A 21,277-nucleotide genomic window follows, 5' to 3' on the forward strand; every position below is an offset into this window, starting at 1 on the left:
AAAAGGTGATTAACACTTGACATTGCTGCTTGTCAGAATCAGTTCTGATAACAATGAGTGGATGAGCTTTCCACATCATCTTTATAACCTAATTGATTGCATCTGTGGTGCCCTTATCTGCTGTCATCTTGAAATAAACAAAGGTTTTGGGAGTTTCATTTCCGATTTTAAAAATGTGGCTGCCTAAGTGGTGCATTATATTCTAAATTTGACCACTTCATTTCAGAAATGAATAAGATAGTAAGGTTTAGTTGGTCTGTCTACTAGAGTGTCAAGAAGATAAATCCGTTTTAATAGGTAGATCTTTGGTAAAGAATTGGAAAGATTACTCTCGATGTCTCTTAGCCTTTAGTCTCTATTCAGACATTTTGAGGGCCCCAAGACTTGTTCAGACAGTGATTAACTAAATAAAAATATAATACAACCACATTCAATTACAAAGAAATATATAGTTTCTTTGCAAAGTTGATTTAAATATTAGTGGCAGGATATTATACACTTATCTGAGAAAAGACAATACTGAAGAGAATTACATTAAAGGGCAGCATAAAAAAATGGTATGAGGCAATTTAACGGTTAATCCAATAAACTCTTTGTTTTTACCACCATCGTCACCACCATCATAGATTTTTTTCTAACAAATACTACAATAAAGATGACATGCAGTAACCCCCCACCCACATACATACTAACTGTATGTGCACATTTCTTATTGTTTATAAGTTGGATAGACTCAGGGTACTTTCTAAATTCAATCATGAAAAGTTCAAACGATCGGCGACACCTTGGGAACTTGGATTTATGGATGTGAAATTTTCCCAGTAAAATTAATAACTGACAGTCAGATAAACTTCCTGTTTTTTTGTTTTTGTTTTCATAGTATAGTATTACATCATTGGCTTCCAGTTTAATTGAATGGTTGATTTGAGTGTAAAAATAATGCTATTTTTCCACAATCCTGATGTATACTGACACTCATAAAATAGATGTAACTTGTGTCTTCTTTTTTTGTTTTGTTGCTGATTCCTACAGCTGGAGGTAGTTTTGTGATGTTCTGACGTCATCTAGGTGAGTGACGTCAGACAGGAACCAGTGGGAAGGAGGCTTGACAAATCAAGATGGCGTCCCACGTTGAAGCAGGAAAGAGACTTCAGTATAAATAAAACTCGTTCGCAGGCTAGTTTAAAATTGGAGTGTCACCTCGACGAGACGTCGTTTTGGATTTTGAGAGAAGAAGACGGAGCAGATACAGGTGAGAGGAGTCTGTGTTTGTGTGTTAGCGCAGGTTAGTTTCAGGGCGGTGGCAGCAGACACATAACGTTACAGTCAGGCCGAAGCTAAGTGTGTTAGCATGTACGGCAGCTTTCTCCCTTAAAAAAACATGATGGTGACTGTTAATGAATCCGTTTATTCGACCTTAATACCACACTAATACCAAATCCTTATCTAAACTGTCACTGTGCGTTGGCTGTTAGCGCCGTGAGCGAGGAGTAACGAAATACAGTAATAGCTTAGCTTGTTGCTAATTAACGCCATCAATAACTTAAGTGATTCCAGCTAATGATTATGTCGTGCTTCAGTTCATTTGCTGGCGATATTACGAGTCATACGTGATAGTTGGGGCTTAGCTATTTAAAGTTAACTTATCTGTAAATGTGACGAAGTACAGTTAATTCAGTTCCTTTCGTTATCGTTTTAAGTTAGAAGCCATGTAGCTTCCGTGAAGCTACTCCTCATTTAGTTTAAATTCCCATCCACACATGTATTAAGACATACAGAAATACTCTAGTTTACAATAATGTGTGTCTAATGTCGTTTTTCTACAAAAAAAAGTATAATTACCATGTTGAAATTCATAAAATGGCATCTACTTCTTCTCCCTCATTAAAAATTCCAGTCAGTGAATCTGCAAATGTATTTCATTTCAAATGTGTAACTACTTTACGAAAGATGTCTACTACTTCACTGTTAAGTCAATTTTCAGTGTATGTGCACTGGAGGCTTCAAGTTTACACAGCACACTTGTGTAAGTTGAATATTTGACCACGACTGACTCCAAACTAGTTTGATGTCACCAATCATGCTAGTAGGCCCACCACTTAAAATTGGATTTTCAGTGAACACAGAGAAACTTTCCACTTTCAGCAGATGAATCTGAAAACAACCTTTAAGTGTCAAACTCTGCATCTACATCATTCTGTACAGTGAAGCTTTAACAACTGTAAGAACAAGAAAATAAACACATTTTCTGAGTGGAGGGGGACTTTCACTATCTTAACAAGCCTTACTGTGTTGTTGTCACTGATACATTTAATATTAACACAAGATAACTTGATTTTAACTGTACTCTAAGTGTGAGTTAAGTTTGAAAGTTTCAAGTGGCAACTTAAGGTGAATGGGTGTTACACAACGTTACTAATAAGCTACTAATTATAGGTCAACTACCAAATTCCTATCAGTTAACGCTTAATAAGCGCCAAAGACATCGTCATGAGATAGCTCCTGATCATGTGTTGCCCCGACTCCCAGTTCATACATGATGAGCCAGAGAGCTGAGTGATGATTAATCTTCAGTGGATGTGTCCAGTTTTCATGTGAGTGTATTTTAAGTAGCACGCCAGTAGGTTGCAATTTTTAAAAAATGTTTTAAATATATATTTAATAATTTTCAAAACACACACACAAAACCTACACCAACAAAGAAAGAAAAACAAAACCTCCAAACAAAACGAAAAAGAATCATGACAACACCTAAATCAAGAATCACAGCCATGTAACGACAGACATTACAAGACTTGTGTAACACAAAAAGAGATCTACTGCATTCCAGTATTAGGTCGCTAGTTTTCAGAGAAAGAGGATAGGAAAGAGGAGACATTTGTAAAATGTCAATTCACTATAATTTCATGAGATGGGATTCACTCTGAAGGTTAATCCACCTCTCTGTAGTAAGTCTGAAATTTAATATGCTAAATGAACTAAAACTGGTTGCCAGATATGTGTCATCCCCCTTTTAAAGTAGTAGAGAAGCTTTCCATAGGTAAAACCTTGTGAAATTCTCTGTACCACTGTGTTACTGCTGGGGGCTTGTCTTCAATCCACTGGAACAAAACACATCATCTTGCTAGCAACAATAGTTTGGTTACGAGAGTATACTGTGAGGGGATCAAAACCTTCTGCCGAGAATCCCAACAAAGTCAATTTAATTTCCATATGCAAGATTGTGCAAAGCCAGAATTGTGCGATCACAGGGCATTGCCATATTAAGTGAAAATAAGTTCCCACCTCCTTCTTACATTTTTTTGCACATGGGAGATATGTTTGGGCTAGTTGTTGAGAAACTGAGGAGGCTGTGACCTATGAAGTATTTTGGTTGCATTTTTACACAGATGTGTTTAAAAGTGTAGATTTCCTCATGTGTGCTGCTGGTCATTTCTACCCTGTTCAGACTGACACACACAGGAGTCACTGTCTGAAGGGAGTATTTGAGAGCCTGGGGCTTTTTATGACCGGTACTGGAAATGTTTAGCAGATTGCAATGTATTACTGACTGGTTTATTGCTAATCATTTTATATTCTCAACAGAAGGCATTAAATGAAACAATATTACTAGTAGGGATAGGCTGATAACATTATTTTTTATGTCCAAGCTTTTAGAACCTTTCGTGCTAGAGAATAACTTCAAGTGGACTATAATAAATCACATAGCTATATTTTAGCCACACAGTATTGATCTCTCTTTGGTGAAACCTTTCCTAATACAGTGATGATGGTTAAACTGTTAATCTGTAAGTGAATCTATGACTATAGTCATGTCTCACTCAATTATATCAGCATTAAAGCTGCATTAAGCATTTTTTGACAGCTGGGGGACATAAACACTTCAAACTGAGCATTATAGTATTGGATTATCAGCTGTTTATGGTTATTGTGTAAGTAACCTGTTAACCACCTACATGTCCAACAGACACAGAGCAACCCAGCTGCAGTCATGTGAGTCCAAGACCAATATCCACTTTCCTTTTTAGTACTAGTTTGATCCCACAAATTCATGAGAAAGGTTTTTGTCTTTCTTTGGCTTGCTAGATGTTCAAATGTCTTCCCCAGTCATTCATTTTCATTTTTGATGCTGAGAGAGAGCTGTATTGTAGGGTGTTGATTTTCAGTGGGGTAGTCAGTACTAGCAACCTGATCGTGAGCCATTTGATTTAAGTACTTTTTCTAACAAATCAGCCCCTTTCAGTTGTATAAGTGGATCAAATTTATCACTTTTTCTGCTGAACATTGGTCTACACCAGCACACAGATCAAAGGTCTGTGTTCAGCAGATGGGAGAACAGTGGCTTCTCTATGTTGATAATGTCAGGCATTGTTGCACGGCATGACCAAATAACGGATTATGTGACTTAAGATTCAAAGCAGCGGAATGTGCAAAGCCAATGGAATAGTGAAGAATTATAATTTGAATAGAAGGGACTATTTGCGCTGCCATGTGAGAAAGTGTCTTTGCTTTCATGCTTCGATTTAAACTGTTGTGTAGGACCAAATTCTAGGCTCAGTGAAAGATAAACTGTAAATATTAGAAACTACCGTGACAAACACGCAGGACTGAGAAGCAGGACTGGAAAAATTTACCTTTGGCTGTTTTCATACTGTTTAATCATGGTGTGTTTTTACACATTGACATATGACTTATAATCATCAACTTTCTTCGTCATTTTTAAAAAAACATGGCACTCCTGCTGTTCACTAAGTGATGTACTAATGTCTTTTTTCAGAGTCTCTAAATGGCTGCGAGGAAGTCTGGATCAGATACATACAACAATGGTGAGGGGCTATTTTTAACACTATTTTCCTGTTTAACTGTTTGGCCATACTGAGGTGTGAGTAGTAGGTTCATGGTCTGCTGGTGTCTGTGGTTCCAGTGTCTGCTCTACTAGCATATGCTCACTTTTTATTTTAATTCAGGACCCATCAGCTACCTTGATGATGTTCCCTTCAAGATCAATGAAAAGTTCCGCTGCCCAGCCAAAGTGGGACTGCCTGTTGGCTTCTGTCTGCCAGACTGTGGCTCTTTGTTGGTGGACACACAGGTAAGTGACATACAGAGAGAGTTGTGTTGTGTTAAGCTGGAGTTGTAATATCATGTGGCTCTTATATTCATAATTCTGTTTTTTCTCTCTTACTCTATTTCCTTACTTTGCCCATCATCCCCATTCTTCCTTTCAGTATGACTTCTCTCTGGAGAAGCGTAGTGTGCGCTGGGGGTTTGAACTGGCTGAGGCCAGAGCAGCAGAGGCCAGAGCAGAAGAGGCAGCAGCCAAGCAGGAAGCAGAGAACAGGGAATGTTTGGCTAAGGCTCAGGACATTGATGGTGGTGGAGGGAAGAAACCCCTGTCTGCTGCAGACGACCAGGACCCTCCACCACCGGCGTTGAACCCCGTCCTGGCGGGACTGAGACATAACGCTATCCTCACTCCACTGCCGGCACCAAGCCTTGGCCCCAGGAAAACCCAACCTAGCACTCCTCAGCCACACAGCCTCAACCTAGCTGACTTTGAGCGGGAGGAGGACCCCTTTGACAAGCTGGAGCTCAAAACTTTGGACGATAAGGAGGAGCTCAGGAACATTCTCCAGAGCCAGCCCCAACCTCAACCTCCTCCTTCTGTATCCCCACCAGAGGTCTCCCAGCCAGGGTCAGCGTCACGTGGAAACAGCCCGTCTCCTCCCAGCACCAACACCAGCCTATCATCCAAACCTGGCTTCGCCCACAAACCCAACGGGTTGGTTTCCTTGCTGGACATGGACAGAGTTGGGCATCCTGGGAGAGCAGGGTTTGACACAGATGATCGACCCTGTAACATCCGCTCTCTTAGTTTTCCCAAGCTTTCTGACTCTGACCCAGTGAGGTACAAACCACTCTCTGCACCCATCCCTGCCGCACGACAGAACCTACCCAATGGAAGTCCGCCAACTGTACCCAAGACGCAAGTCATTGTTGCTCCTAAGCCACCCAGCAACACCAAGAGCGGTGCACCAAAACCAGTAAGTATGAGAGTACATTTTGCGTACCCTACTAACAGAATGCATAGTTTATGAGGGATATAGTTATACAGATAAACTGGAGAATGTAAATAAGGAATCTCTGAACCTCATTGACATTCACTGATGTTTCTACACTAGGTCAACCTGGGGACAGGATCTGCTGGTCTGCCGTGTGGCGGTGCCCTGCTCAGCATGACCCCTAGTGAGCGGCAGTGTGTGGAAACCCTTGTGGGCATGGGTTATTCTTATGAGGGCGTCCTACGGGCCATGCAGAGACAAGGGCAGAACGTGGAGCAGGTGCGACTCCCTCTCACCCCAATGCGCAGAAATTTGGATTCCTAGTATATTCTCTATGACTTGGTTAACATTTTCATTGTTTTTGTTCTTGTGTTATTGTGTTCATTGAAACATCAATGTGGTACATGTGTAAATATAGCCTTAACTTAAAATAAAGGTGTTGCATTCACATCGTACAGTCTGTTGTTGTCGTGAAAGTCGTGTGGGATAAAATAACAACACAACATAACGGGTCATGTGGACTCAGATATATGCCAGATATCATTTGTAGCTGCTGGTTTTAAATGATGAACTAGCATTGGGCATATAACTTCTTAAGATGTCGGGCACATACAGCAGAAAGAGGGCAATAAACGAATATATATAGATATAGATTGTTATTAGGTAATTCCTATCCACAATTTAACCTCCTTTATTTTCTCAAAATAAAACTAGCCACATCCCATTGGCCTTTTATTTGTCATTTGTGTAACTGAATGTAATTTAAGCTTCAGTAACAATGTGATCAAAGCAGAGACATAATAAACGTGCTTATTGTTTGTCTAAGGTACTGGATTATCTGTTTGTCCATGGACGTCTGTGTGAGCGGGGCTTTGATGCAAGTGCAGTGGAGGAATGTTTAGAGATGTACCAATGCTCAGAGGAAAAGGTTTGTACTTTTGGCCAGTAGGTAACAGAACATCTCAAGAAAAACAAAAGTTCACACATTGTGTTTTTAAGTTAATATGTCGAATCACTGGAAAGCTAGAGAACATTTTCTTTGAAATAAGAAAGACCACCTGTTCTTTCAGTAACTGAGCCAGAATGTATAGGTTATGTAATATTACATATTAACATTTTTCTCGTCCTCACCAGGCCTTGCAGTTCCTTCAGCTAATGTCGAGATTTGGCGAGATGGGATTTGAGCGGGATGCTATCAAAGAGGTGTTGCTGGTCCACAACAATGACCAGGACAAGGCTCTGGAGGACCTGATGGCTCGTGCTGCAGCAAGCTGAGCCAAGCTAACCAGTCAACCAAAGCCCAGCCAAGGGCTTGCCTCCCGCTACCACCCAACACAGCCCCTTTCCTTCTGCCTACCCTATCACACCATGCCCTGCCCTTGCCTCGGCTGTGGAAGGGACAGCTGGGAGACACTTATATTTCTCTCTGTGCTAAAACGTATTGTGTCTCAGCACTTCTTAAAGACTATGTGCCTAGAGTGGAGGGGTCAAAGTGTAACAATACTTCATGGTGGTGTTTTTTTTCCCTAATAAATCCTGGGGTTAGATTCCAGGATTTGGTTCTGCTGGGGTATTCAAAAATGTGAGGAATGACTGAGCTGGGAAAGAAGAGCTGGAAGAATTGGGCAGCGGCGCTTTTGATACCATTTTGATTTGCTTCCACTTGGAAGTGCTTATCTCACTGCGGGCCAAGCTGCAGGACCGAATGGAGAGGAGCTGGTGATGTGTGTGTGCATCACAGAAAAACAAGTTTGAACTCCTGAAACTCCTTAACAACTAAGCTGCCATCTTCCACTGCTCAATGCAGACCTAGTACATGGTGGAGGGGACAGGGGCCTTGAAACATCAGCAAACATCAGAAGTATAAAAAGAGAGGAAAAAACAAACAAAGGCACTGTCACCAGACAGAGAACTGACCCTCAAGAAGTGCCCTCTTTGTGCTGGTGCCCTGCACCTGGTTCTGTGCTGTTTAATGCTTTCATTCAGTCATTCATTCATTCATTCATTCATTCATTCATTCATTCATTCATGTCTTTTTCTGTTCATTTGGGCACTTTTTCATGTCAGTGTAAAGATTTCCATCTCTTTGCTTTCTGTTTTAGAAATTGCATAATAGCTCCTTTGTCATTATAACTCAGAACATAAGAGATACTACTGCCCCAGTACGCTCTTCAACCTGCACTGGAATCACCTGCTAAAGAAGGGGGGAGAGATGGGGGAAGTCCCCCTGTAGGAAATATATAAGAAATATCCTATACCCCGCTGACACAGACGTGTCACATACTGCACAGGCGTGCACACACACGTTTCTTAATTATCAACTTATTTAAAATAGTACACTGACACTTTCATTTAAAAATGTAGAGTTTGATATGATAATGTAAGATATGTTAACTTACAAAAGTGACACTTTTAACTGTCATGGACTTCTGTTTGCAGACTGGAAAAGGGTGAGTGGTTAAAAAAAAAAAAAAGTAAGTGTATGGTTGTCTTTTTCAGCCACATCACAGTGCAATAGAGACATTTCATATTGTGTGACTGTTGACTGGCACTTTGAGCCACAGTAATTGTTGGGAGATAAGGAATGGTCCTCAAGCCTTGCTGGAAATTTGGATGGAAAGGTTTGATTTCAGTGATTTCTATCATTCGTTCTGTCATTGGACTTCATGCCACAAAATCTAATCAAACATGACTTTAGGTTGTTGACTTGTCTGTATGTATTTTTTTCTCTCACATGGAATAAGAAGTGAGTGTTCATCTTTATTTTGAGGTTTGTTGGCATCTCTGCTGTCTTAAATGAAAAGTAAAAAAAAAAAGGTTTAGTCTCCACATGTTAAAAGCATTTTCCAGTTGGGTGATTTGCTATTTGTTTAAAAGATGACCAAGATCCTTTTATTTTTATAGTATGTGTTGCTGGGTCTCTTGAGTTAAATGCTATGTATGTTTACGAAGCATGTCTGCTCAGTTGCACCAAAGGGCAAATATGGCAGAAACTTCCATAATCTTGACCTCTGTAGAATTGATGGGGATCGTAAAATGCATGGTAACAGATAAAGGGCTTAAAGTTAGCGAAATTTGAGAACTTGTTACTTTCCTTGTGCAGATCTAATACTTAATCCTCTGTTCCACAAATACAAAGAGAACATTTCTAATCACCAGTCTATTTTAGTTTGACAAATGTTTTCATAGTGCATTTTGTTGCCAAAGCAGATCATATTTTACTTGTTTGATAGAAAATATTAGTCTGCAGAATATTAAATCTGCAGAATATACAGTATCAACTGGACAGTTCAAATTGGTGGCTTTCTCCTTTTCTTTGTGGTTAGAGAGCATCCCCAATACACATCCTAGTGTTTCCTCAAGTGACACACATTATAAATCTGTCCTTCAGTCCAATTTTAGCAGTTCTGTTGTGCTATTAGTACAGTTTGCTTGCACATTCGCTGTAGGCATTTAAAATATGAGCAAGGTGAGATGTTTGACCTAGTATCCACACTTCAGCCAATATTTTAAGTCTGATATGTGGTTCACATTATGATAGACAAATGTGTTTTGCTCTAGTTCTGTTTTTTAATTGCCTTTCTTCTTGATTTACTGTGATAAAAAGAGGTAAAAAGTACTCTTACCTTACAGACACATAAGTGGTATTATTGTCTCCATACATAACTTGTGCATGGTTTCCTTTATCATGCATAAAGCAAGCTGATGTCCACTTACCGCTCCTCCAACAGCCACACAAATTGGCATGAATGCAGTATAGGTGGTTCTGGACCTTCTCCATCAATTCCTCCTCCCATTTCTGTGATGATCTAGTTGTGTGGGGATTAAATGCAACTAGCTTATTTGGGGGATCAAGTTTAAGGGTTTGTACATCAGAGCCTCTTCTAAGTCATCACATAATGGAACACAGGGCTCTAATGAATCTAATCTTAATAGTATATTAAACGGTGGGTGAGCTGAGTGTTCTTTCCCAGGCTCTTGAAATGTGATTTGCAAAATGTCCAATTTCCCCTTGAATGATTTGGAAGTTCCACATGATTAAATGTCTACATCTTTTCAGTGGTGAGACTGTTGATTGTTGCTGGTGTTGCTTTTTGAGCTTAATTTTATAATGGTCATTTTCTCAAGTATGATCACAACAGATTAAATGTGTTGACATAAAGCTGGTGAGGAAGCTCAACTCTCCTGCTCCTCCTTTTCTGTCTTCCACAGCAAATACACTGCATTTTTATTCTGTTTGTTCAGTTGACAAGATGGCAACAATACAAATGGATGATTGTCCATCCAGGTATTGTCAGTGGCAACTGGAAACGTCCAACTGCCAGCAGCCTAGTCAGCAGAAAAAAAGACTAATATGCAAGAAAATAGAGGCCATATATGTCCTGCCTGATCCCACCAGAGTAAATACACTGAGAAGATTTTATTGTCGACTGTTTCAAATTAAGATCCTACTGGAGGTAGTGCCCAAAATAATAAAACATATGATTGCTTTCCTATAACCTAAAAAAATCAAGGTGGCTACTAGGAAGTCCTTAATGCTGGTATTTAAGAAATACTCAAAATAAAAATTGTAGCCATGCCAGGGTACAGTATGTGACCTACATAATAGACACAAAACACATCCCAATAAAATAATTAATTAATAATTATATTTGTGACTCAGACAATCATATATTAAAACACTTTGAAGGGAGCACATACGTTTTTATATTTTTCTGGTTCTGTGGGGGATAATGTAAGTACATATATTTCCTAAAAATCAATTTTAAAAAATAAATGTTGATTGAATTCACATTCATACATAACAAACGTGCATATATGTGAACAGAATAAGATGTGAAGTCAGAAACAGGTCTGTTTTACCATTAATTTTGCAAAATCATAATATGTTCTCAAAACAGAGAAATCTAAATCATCTGATATGGTCTGACGCAGTTGACGTGAACGAGCACGCAATGACGCTCGAGTTCACGTACGACCTTGTTTTTGTTGATGTTTAATTTGAGTGCGGCTGCGCGCTGCTCAATGCTTTCGCCGTTGCTGACGCGACTCGCTAGGAAAAAAGAGTGTGTGAACCCTCTGGTTTTAGCTAGCGACTCTGTCAAACCTAATAGGTTGTACGGCCTGAGTGTAGTATTGTTTTTGGAGGCTAGGAGGCAAGCTAACGATAGTAATTCGGCAATAATCTTAGCCTGCGACCAACCGACCTCTCCCGTATGTGATCGCCCTTCCTCGTCGTCGGACGCTGCCAGCTAGGGCCAAGGAACAAAATAGCATATCGCCATTATATGATCCAGTGTCCAGCGTCAGTTTTACCCTCCATGTGGGTGAGGGAACTGTGTGTGTCAGACTATGGCGAGAAAAACAGTTAGCAGGAAAAGGAAGGCAGGAGAGCCCAAGGACCAACAACAGGTAGGCGGAAACCCGGTGCTAACCACTCAGTTATGTTAGCATGCTAACTAGCACGGGGCTAACTTAGCCTGGTTTAGCTGAATTAAGCGATGTCAGAGGGATAATATTGATGACATTTTAACACATTAACAACTACATTATATCGCCAAGCAATCACAATGTTTGCCTTGTTTAAATAATAATACAATGTGTTCGCATTAAAAAGTCAGTACCTGCTAATGTTAGCATGACGTTAGCCAACGGCAGTCCGTTATCAATACGACAGCTAACGTTAGCCAAAGGTCTAGCAAACCTAATCTTATTAGGGCTATTATTTAATTGTAATTACAATTTAGTATCTTTGCCTTCAATACTTAACACTGACAGTCAGTTGTTCGGTTGGGGTAATCACTTGTCACCCACAGTCACCATGCAGAGTAGTGTTAATCTTTCTTTTCTGTTTTCCTTAAAGTAAACATTTATTAGGCATAGCTGTAGCTAACGTCAACGTCAGCTAAAACGTTAATATCAGTTAGCGCTAGTTAACTTACATTCAGACTAACCGTAGATCGGCTGGCCCAAAACAATGAAATTAACCTTTGATGAATTGACAAATAAATAATATTTCTCATCAGCACGAATATCTTTGCCTATCCAGTCGGTCCTTAACATCACGACTGAACCCAGTTGTGACACCATAAAATATGCTTTGACATACTGGTGGCAGATCTTTGTTTTAAAAATTATTGTAAGATCTGCTTTTACTGCATTGTATGTCAACTGTGTCAAGGCATGTCTCGGGCCTGAGGGGCCACCATTATTCACAGGTAAAACTGAACCACATCCATATTAACTAATTCAGTCTATTAATCACTCACACCAGACAAAAACCATCTAAGACTACTTGAAAAAAATAATCAAAAAACAGCTAGCAGCACTGATTCCTTTAAGACCCTGAGCATATAAATACTATATGTGTGTTTATGTCAATATGTTACACCACATATAATGGGTATGACTAATTTTGCCAGGTTAAAAATCAACAGTAATGTTTCAAATTTTTCTGTGATCTAAATTCAGATGCCTCTGCCAGTGTCTGTGTGAGTAATTAAGTGTTACAACAAAATATACACTTAAAGTGACAGTTTTCAATGTTTTATTTAAATTACTAGATAAATCACACAACTACGTTTAGCCACTTGTGTATACTTCTGTTAGTAGGGAATACTGTTGCTCTTCATGGATCCCTGAAAGTTTCCTGTGTGCTCAGCATTGTTTTAGCAGCTTTTAATTTAATGAAAAGTCACCCGTCTGATGATGTCTTTTGATTATAAGACTAGCTTTTCTGGCAGTGACCTCTTTCATTTGTAAAGAGTCCCATAAAAAATATCTTGGCATTTTCACAGATTGCAGTTCTTTTACAATAATATTGAATTAGTTTTTATTGTGCACTGAAATGTCAAAACAAACTAAATCAAAATACTAAACCAACAGCATAAACTGAAATGTCATTTTTAAAACCGGTGCTGTGAACTGAGGTTGTCCATTTTGAGTTGTGAATAGGAGAACTTATTTAATTTAACTGTACAGACCAAATTTTATTTTATTTGCCCATAGAAGTCTCAACAAACCACTCACTGCTGCAAAGATTAAATGTATTGACTGACAAAGAATGCGCCTGGTGTGTGTGATGTGACTCATCCTTGTGTGTTTGTGTGTGTGAAAGAGATTTTTATTGTGTTCATGACAAGTGATAATGCAGTCAGTACCTAGAGAGGTTTTATGAGGTATAATGACTAACAATAGGTGTAGACTTCACCTCCATTGTAGACAGCCAATAATACTGGCCTACCTGAGCAAGATGTATCAAATTCAAATGTGATTTTGCTGTAGTACTCCTATGAGCCACTATTGCTCTTAAATCTGTGCCAATGAGGGAGTGGTATCAAAAAAGGGATTAAGAAAGCTGAAAAAGATGTGACACAAATAGATCTTATTTATCATTCATTAACGTCATTGCAGGCTTCCCCACATTTGTATGTAAAACATAATTATTGATTATCTATAAATCCTTTTTTCTCTTTCCTCAGCTGGGCTGGTGTCAGGCACCACACAAGCGGAGCCGTGTTTCATGTTCATCACGTCATGCCCAGCAGTGGTGGTGCAGTCGGCGCTCAGTGGTATGTGCCCTTCGGGGGCGGGAGTTCAGACCTCAACAGCAGCATGAGTTGCGGCTCCAGCGGAGCCTGCGGGGCTTTGCTGCCGGCAGGCTCCCTGGCATCCTCAAGGAGAGGGAGTTCTCTCTGGGGCGACTTAACAAGGTGTTCGCTTCACAATGGCTCAACCACCGGCAGGTGGTATGCGGGACCAAGTGCAACACGGTAAGATGTTCTTTTGCTACTAACCTGCATTTATTGCTTAAGCATTCCTATATATTCCAAGGCCAAGACTTGGTGTTAATCAGAGAGTACTATCACTTAATCAGTAAGTGATTGATAATAAACAAAGAAAAGCAATTCTTAGATTATGGCAGCTGTCATATAAACACCATAACCAGATTGCAGATAACAGAGCTGAATTAGCTGTCAGACTTTCTTGTTTAGATTCAGTGAAACAAAACGTAAAACAAAAGTCAGCAGGGTTTACCCAAGGAAATTTGTTAGAGGAGGTGATATATTCTCAGGTTAAGAAGACTAATAATACATTTCATTATATATAATAACTAGCTTTCAGTACATTTGAATAAAACCAAGTTGAAGTTGTCAAGAACTATCAGGTTGAAAATCTTTTGCAACAGAAAGAAGGATATTGTGTCTCAGACATGGGTCTCATTTACGAGTAAAATGCTTGACCAGTCACTCTACTGTGAATATGTTGTTTCTAAAATATTATCTAAGAGTGCCCTTAAACTAACGTTCTTATTTCATAACAAGGCTTTTTGACTTTTATGTTAAGGAACTTGCAGTGTTATCATTGATACAGGGGCATATTGATTATGCCTGTTCTGCTTGGTATGATGGTTTAAATACTAAATTTGGGAACTAACTGCAGGTGATGTAAAATAATATTATTCTGCATTTATTAAGTGTTCCCTCAAACTCATGTTTGGCAATGATTTCAGAAGGTAGGACTGCTTCCAGTTACAGCTGAGCTCAGGAAGAACAACAGAAGCTGCATCATATGTACAATATTACTTTACTTCTTTCACACAACCAGCTGTTAAAAAGGAGTGAGTCTTACAAGAGTTAAGCAAAGACTTATTTATGGAATAGGGTTACAGATTAATGAAGAGATTTTCAATGACATTTATACTGCAGCCATCAAATTGTCCCTGTTGTACATAGGTGTTTTCATGTGGGTGGTTTTAAAAATGTATTTTTGAAATTTTATTATTCATTTATTCTGATTTTGGATTTCAGGATTTTATCGTTTAGTGGTGTGTCTTGTGTTTGTCTTTTACATCTCGGGACCATGTTTCAAATAAATGTTTTCATTTTAACATGGTATCCCTCTTGATTTCTATATCTGTGATCCATAAATAAATAATATCATATCATATATTCTGACCTTAGTGGAGGCTCACTTTATTTCAGGCAAGATGGTCCAATTCCACCATAAAACATTGTGGAAAACTCAGGTCAGTGAGTGAACCAAATGTAGAGCATTGTGTTTGGGGGAAAAAGGCTGAGATCATGACAGAATTTCTAGGTGCTGATAAGGGGTGAACTCAGGATGGCTGAGGCTCAACAATTCCAAATCTGAGGCCATGTTACTCCATTTTGGTCCAAAATAGGTGGTTTGCCCAAACCGAGTTGAGCACGAGTTACTGCCTCAAGTGAAGTTTAGTGTATTCACATCTTGTTCATAAGCCGAGCATGGTTGTACCTTCAAGACAGTGGCAATCATCATTTATTGGGACAAAAAGTAAATAAAAAAATCCACCATCCAATAGGTGTCCACAGTTTTTCATATGCACAGCTGCTTTGGTTTATTGTTTTGATAAGAAGTGCAAACTAATATGAATTATGCACTAGCATTTCCAGGAAAGTGCCATGTTAAACTTTCTATCATGCGTTCACTCAGTAACTAATTTTAACATGATTTTGTTTCTTAGATCTGCCCTGATATTTCAATCAGATCACTGGACACACAACAACATTTATGTGTTTAGTTCTGGCTCAGGACTTTTCTTTGTTTTAACTCCCAAGCATGTTGGGATAACCAGATGTCTTTTCTTCCTTTATCTACAGCTTTTTGTAGCCGATGTCCTGACTGGGCAGATAACGCGTATTCCCATGCTGAAGGACAGGGAGTGTCGTGGTGGAGGCTCTGGGGGGCAGGGTGCGGTGGTGGCAGGACGGCATTACCACCCCACAGCAGGCTCTCGTTCCCGGCTGGACCAGCAGGGCTGTGGGATTCACGCCATTGAGCTCAACCCCTCCAGGACACTGCTAGCCACCGGAGGAGACAACCCCAACAGCCTGGCCATCTACCAGCTGCCCACATTGGACCCTGTTTGTGTTGGAGATGTAAGTGGTTTGCATCTGTTTGAGTTTAGACATCCAGTAATGGATGGTCCACCATAACTTGTGTTGATGTAATCCTTTCAAACTATATTGAACTGTCCGTTTTGTTTGTAAAATCAGCTCCTGTATTGTTTCCCCTTGCTGTGGGTTCTTTCAACTCTGATTGGAGCAGCAAATACAGTAACTATACATGTTCTCTAGTGTGGCAGCTGCTCTCCACCTCCTTCTTACCGCCGCTATCTTGTTAACATTGAAGAGGAGCTAAACCATGTAATTTTGGTCATTATTTGTCAGGGACCATGTACAAAAAACATAAATCTCACATAAGGAGAAGAAATGTATTGTACCAGATTTAGCTGGTAGCTAATTTCCATCTGAAATAAAATTCTGTAAATTCCATGATATGAATTTGTTAGTATTGCCCAGCCACTGTGTATCATTGGCTTTGCAGCTTGTCGAGCTGAAGCACTCAAGGTTGTATGAGACTTATTTTGCTTTTACATTATAGTGATTTGTTTTTTAGGATGGCCACAATGACTGGATCTTCTCCATAGCGTGGATCAGTGACAATATGGCAGTTTCAGGTGAGTTGTTTGTATCAGCTAAGGCGTATGAATGAACACTGCCGTCCGAAACTGTGAGGCAGAACACATTTTTAATGCAATTAGAGATAAATAACTAATCTAGATACGTCTTATTTATATTTCTAGGGTCTAGAGATGGCTCCATGGGCCTGTGGGAGGTGACAGAGGACGTGATGAGCCAGGCAGAGCGGAGTCAGAGTGAGCAGGTAGTACCCTCCTACGCCCACATCTCCCACCGTGCCCTCAAGGACATCCCCAAGGAGTACACCAACCCATACAACTGCAAAGTCCGTGCTCTGGCCTTCAACAACAACCATAAGGTAAAGTTCACCTTGACGCAGCTGTTGAGAAATCATTTGACTGTGTTGTTCTTACAGATCTAAATTTACTGTTAGGATACAAGAGAGAGATAATTTGTCTAATTGCTTATTTATAACGACTGAAATATTTATGAGGGTTAAATATTAGTCAATGAGTAATCTGTGAGGATAAGGAGATCACTTCTCTGAATGGAGAAATTGACTACGATTAACAATGACTTTGTCAGTGAGAGTGTTTGATTCTAAAAACATAAAATGTACATTATGGAACCTTTTTTTTTTTTTCTTCTTGCGAAAAGGTGATATGCAGTGTCTGCTGTCTCTTTATACATCTGCTTCCACACACCTCAGCATCTGTTATGTTCCCTTTTTTTTTTTTAAGGAGCTGGGTGCTGTGTCCTTGGATGGCTATTTCCACCTCTGGAAAGCTGAGCACAACTTGTGCAAGGTAAATAATACTATATCACAAATCAGTAGTAACTTTTCAATACTAGTTCAGTGTAATATGTCCTTTAATTATATACTGTACTAAGCTAAAACTTGATACTCTCAATCGTTCAAACATCAGGATTGTACTTGATATAATTTATTCAGTGTTAAAGCTAAAATCCTTACTTGGTTCTCATTTAATACACTGTGTTGCTTCCCTCCAGCTGCTGTCCACCAAGCTGCCTCACTGCAAAGAGAATGTGTGTCTGGCATATGGACAGGACTGGTCAGTGTACGCTGTTGGTTCTCAGGCCCACGTCTCTTTTCTGGATCCACGGCAGCCTACACACAGCATAAAGTCTGTCAATTCCAGAGAGAGAGGAAGCGGTGAGTGATCCGTAAACTACTTCTGTAAAAGAAGCTGATAGCACAAGCAGAAGGCAACTGACCTTCCTAAACTACCACTACATAAACCGTGTGTCTCAACCTGTAGGATGCCATCTTGTATTCTTAAATATATGTTCCTAAACGAGCAAGCGTCCATCAACCCATGGTTTCTGGTTTAGAAATGAAAATACAGTATATAGGGATGATATCGTAGGCCATCCTCACTGATGCTGTCAGTCGATGTCACTCAGTGCATTCAGCAGCATGGCCTTTGATAGGGTAGTCCAACTCCTGGCCTCCCCCGTCACCACATCTCGTACCATACTTTGTTTATATTTCGGTATCAGGAAGATGGCTGGCACAGAACATCATGCATCAGTGCTGTGTCGGCAGCTATCTATAGTGTTACGGTGCTTTCAGACAGCAAGCAGCTGCTGACTGGCAACATCACTGTTTCTTGTTTTGAACTGCTGGCAGCGAGGCGCTACAGCTCCCAGCTACTGCCGATCCTACCGGCCTGTACATCACAGACTGCCGCTGTCCACCTAGTAAAATCTCATCACACAGCTAAATGGACCGGTGTTTATGCTTAAAAAAGAGGAAATGCTTAGCAACATATAGATAGTTTATTGTGCCAGACCGGATAATCAGAATTTTAAGCTGATGCTGCTCCAATACTGTTTCTTTGTTCTTTCTGTTTCTTCATTGATCTGTCTGCTCTCTGCTGTTGAAGAGGTGGTTAATTCAGGAAACTCAAGTTGGAAACCTCACTAGTTTCTGTGGTTGCCTTGTCTAAGTTAAGCACAAACAAGTGGGGGGGAAGGTTGATGTTTACCTCTTGTTTACTCTGCTCTTAATATTAACAAAACGCATGTCTGTCTGTGCAGGGATCCGTTCAGTGAGTTTCTATGAGCACATTGTGACAGTGGGTACTGGCCAAGGTTCCCTCCTCTTCTACGACATCCGGGCCCAGAGATTCTTGGAGAACCCTTTGAATCCAGCTGGGGGTTACCGGAAGTGCCCAGGAGATGGCATCCTCAAGCTCACTACAGGGAAAGGCTGGCTGGTACATAATCTTTTTGTTTATTTGTATACATTAAACTTCTCTTTTATTGAAAGATAAGGTGCTAAACTAAAACGTATGTGATACAAATGTAATATTGTAGTTATATATTACTTGCATAGTTATATCTCCCTCCTTCTTTTCTCCTTCTCTTCCTGATCTTCAACTCTCTGTGTTGCCTTTTAGAATCATGATGAGACGTGGAGGAGTTACTTCTCAGACATTCATTCCTTCCCCAACGCGGTGTACACCCACTGCTATGACGACTCCGGCACCAAGCTGTTCGTAGCAGGTGGACCTCTCTGTTCTGGCCTGCACGGCAACTACGCAGGACTGTGGAGCTAGCCTCTTCGTCCCCCTCCATCGCTCTGTCACTACATCCTCGTCCAGATTTTTATTTAACCAGTCCCTCCATCCCTCTCCCTCTTCAAGTCCATTGACATCACAGTCTTTGGTGTCTCTCTGTTTTGCATTTTGCTCACATGTGGACTCAGGAGCATGATCTTGCCCTCACCGTATCACAGCTTTGAATATTGTCGTTGTGTTTCTGTGTCCACATTACACTATCCATTCTCCTCCAGTTATTCCTTTGCTCCTTCCACCTAAGCTACTCGAAGCGAAGTCTGCCACTGAGGAACTCAGAACAGTTTATAAAGTTATACAGGCGCTCATTTTAAACAATGACATACCACTCGCAGGGATTAGGCTATGGTCTTTTGCTGGCTTGTTTTTGTATGTAAGGATAGTGTTTCCGCTGCTTCCTCTGTGATAAATGACGGTGTCTTTGTGAAATGCTTGTGGAATTTTCTCCCAAAAGTTCCTTTTCATTCTCTCACTGAAATGGACGGCAATAAAATAAATAAAAAAAAAAGAGAGGGAGAGAGGAAGAAGGACTGAAGAGACAATTAATTTTGAAGGACTGAACCGGAGTGGAGTTTGACATTTGATAGAGAATATTTACTGGTTGGAACAGCCCGTCCTGTCCCACAACAATCACAAAGAACTTCTTTCTTCTCCCGTCAGAAGTAAAACGAAGAAGACAGCCTGCCCAATCGAAACAGGACTTTGTGTTCATATTGAGATGATGTAAAGGAGAAACATTAAGATTGCTAAATGCAGTGTTGTTGTTCTGCTATTAATCCCAACAAATGCGTATTTTATTTTTTTGACACTGTGTGATTTGACAGGCATACCCCCTGCTGATATTCTAATTTGCTTTATGTGTATTTATTTTCCCCTTTCTCTGTCACCCTTTTTCAAATGGTCAGGGGTGTTAATATCTGTTTTTTTTTTTTTTTTTTTTTTTTTTTTGAAGGATGTATTGTCTTTGTCCTTTGTTTATGTTCTCGTTCTCTTTGACCAGAATGCTTTCAGCAGATTTGGTTCAAATCCTGATCTGTAAGTGTTGTGGTGTTACTAGAGAATTTACCCCAAGATTTTGAGTTTTGGTAGCAAGTTCTCAAATATGATGATTCATAGATTAACTGGGTTCAATCATCCCTGTGATTCTGGGACTCTTCCACAGGGACTGAGGAGAAGATCTGTGGTAGCTCACTTTGATCTTGCCAACCATCCACCAAGAAGGATGCAAGGAGAACTAACGAAATTTTTTGGACTCTACCCTGAAGTTAGATGCTGCAGGCACATACACTTGTTGTCACAGTTGTAGAACTTTCTTTTTTTCCTCTTTTTGTATCAAGGAGTGAGTGATTCTGCTCTTTTCCTTGTTTGGTAGAGGCAGGGTAGGCTTGAGTTACGTTTTTGTTTTGGTTTTTTTTGCCTCTCTGAAGTCTTTCTGTGAAAGACTGCCATAGGCGATCATAGTTTTCCTTTTCTACATGGAACTTTTCTCCAGTTTTCATGATAATGACAGATTGAAAAGAGAAACCCCAATTACGACCACGAATTGATCAAATAACCAACACTTTTAAAGTGTATTTTATATATAAATGTGTATATGTATGTGTAAAATACATAGGGACAATTGCATACATTTTTATGTATATGTCTGAGGAAGTGTGTGGATTGATGTGTCTACTTGGTGATGCCCTGTTTTTTTATACACGCCTCATGAATGTTTTTACAAATGACTGAATCTGAGGATATTGTAAGATATAAACATCTGAAAAAAAACAAGCTATTAAATCTATAAAAAGAGTAAATAATAAAAATTAAACGTATATTGATGTAATGTTTCCCCTTTTTCATGGTCATTGATCATTTCACTTCTGTAAAGTATTGTATTAAAACGGGTCACTGCTTATTTAGATGTTGCCATTAGTGATATCAAACCATATGGTGTCACTGGTAGACCAGTCTGCACTATTGATAATAAAGAAATCATGCACTAATGTACATCTACATAAAGCACAATATGGAACAAACAATATATAAACTGGTGAATTTAACGTACAGTTGTAAAGGATGCGTGTTTGATAGTGAGCGTTGGATGTGTGGAAGTTGTGACCCGGAGAGGAGAGCGGAGCATCCACCGCGGCAGCGTAAATCACGTGAC

General features: G+C 39.8%; 2 protein-coding genes across 2 annotated transcripts; both read left to right on the forward strand.

Annotated features, from left to right (window-relative positions):
• Positions 1-1,075: 1,075 nt before the first annotated feature.
• Positions 1,076-10,121, forward strand: ubap1 (ubiquitin associated protein 1). Its single transcript, XM_042406892.1, has 7 exons — positions 1,076-1,252; positions 4,778-4,826; positions 4,968-5,092; positions 5,229-6,044; positions 6,183-6,341; positions 6,889-6,990; positions 7,197-10,121. The coding sequence occupies exons 2-7, from the start codon at positions 4,787-4,789 to the stop codon at positions 7,335-7,337; spliced, it is 1,383 nt and encodes a 460-aa protein (XP_042262826.1). The 5' UTR covers positions 1,076-1,252; positions 4,778-4,786; the 3' UTR covers positions 7,338-10,121.
• Positions 10,122-11,053: 932 nt separating this feature from the next.
• Positions 11,054-20,944, forward strand: dcaf12 (DDB1 and CUL4 associated factor 12). The gene is made up of 9 exons (XM_042407399.1): positions 11,054-11,474; positions 13,544-13,834; positions 15,704-15,982; positions 16,503-16,563; positions 16,690-16,883; positions 17,266-17,331; positions 17,537-17,699; positions 18,587-18,765; positions 18,949-20,944. Exons 1-9 carry the CDS (start codon positions 11,415-11,417, stop codon positions 19,105-19,107), a joined length of 1,452 nt encoding a protein of 483 aa, XP_042263333.1. The 5' UTR covers positions 11,054-11,414; the 3' UTR covers positions 19,108-20,944.
• Positions 20,945-21,277: the final 333 nt, after the last annotated feature.

Source organism: Thunnus maccoyii, chromosome 3, assembly GCF_910596095.1.
Source record: "Thunnus maccoyii chromosome 3, fThuMac1.1, whole genome shotgun sequence".
NCBI classification, from domain to species: Eukaryota; Metazoa; Chordata; class Actinopteri; order Scombriformes; family Scombridae; genus Thunnus; species Thunnus maccoyii.

Coding starts and splice junctions, on each gene's coding strand:
- ubap1 (XM_042406892.1), top strand. CDS start 4,787: ATGGCTGCGAGGAAGTCTGGATCAGATACATACAACAATG. Junction 5,093..5,228: donor CTTTGTTGGTGGACACACAG/GTAAGTGACATA, acceptor TCTTCCTTTCAG/TATGACTTCTCTCTGGAGAA. Junction 6,045..6,182: donor AGAGCGGTGCACCAAAACCA/GTAAGTATGAGA, acceptor TTTCTACACTAG/GTCAACCTGGGGACAGGATC.
- dcaf12 (XM_042407399.1), top strand. CDS start 11,415: ATGGCGAGAAAAACAGTTAGCAGGAAAAGGAAGGCAGGAGAGCCCAAG. Junction 13,835..15,703: donor GCGGGACCAAGTGCAACACG/GTAAGATGTTCT, acceptor CTTTATCTACAG/CTTTTTGTAGCCGATGTCCT. Junction 16,884..17,265: donor CCTTCAACAACAACCATAAG/GTAAAGTTCACC, acceptor TTTTTTTTTAAG/GAGCTGGGTGCTGTGTCCTT.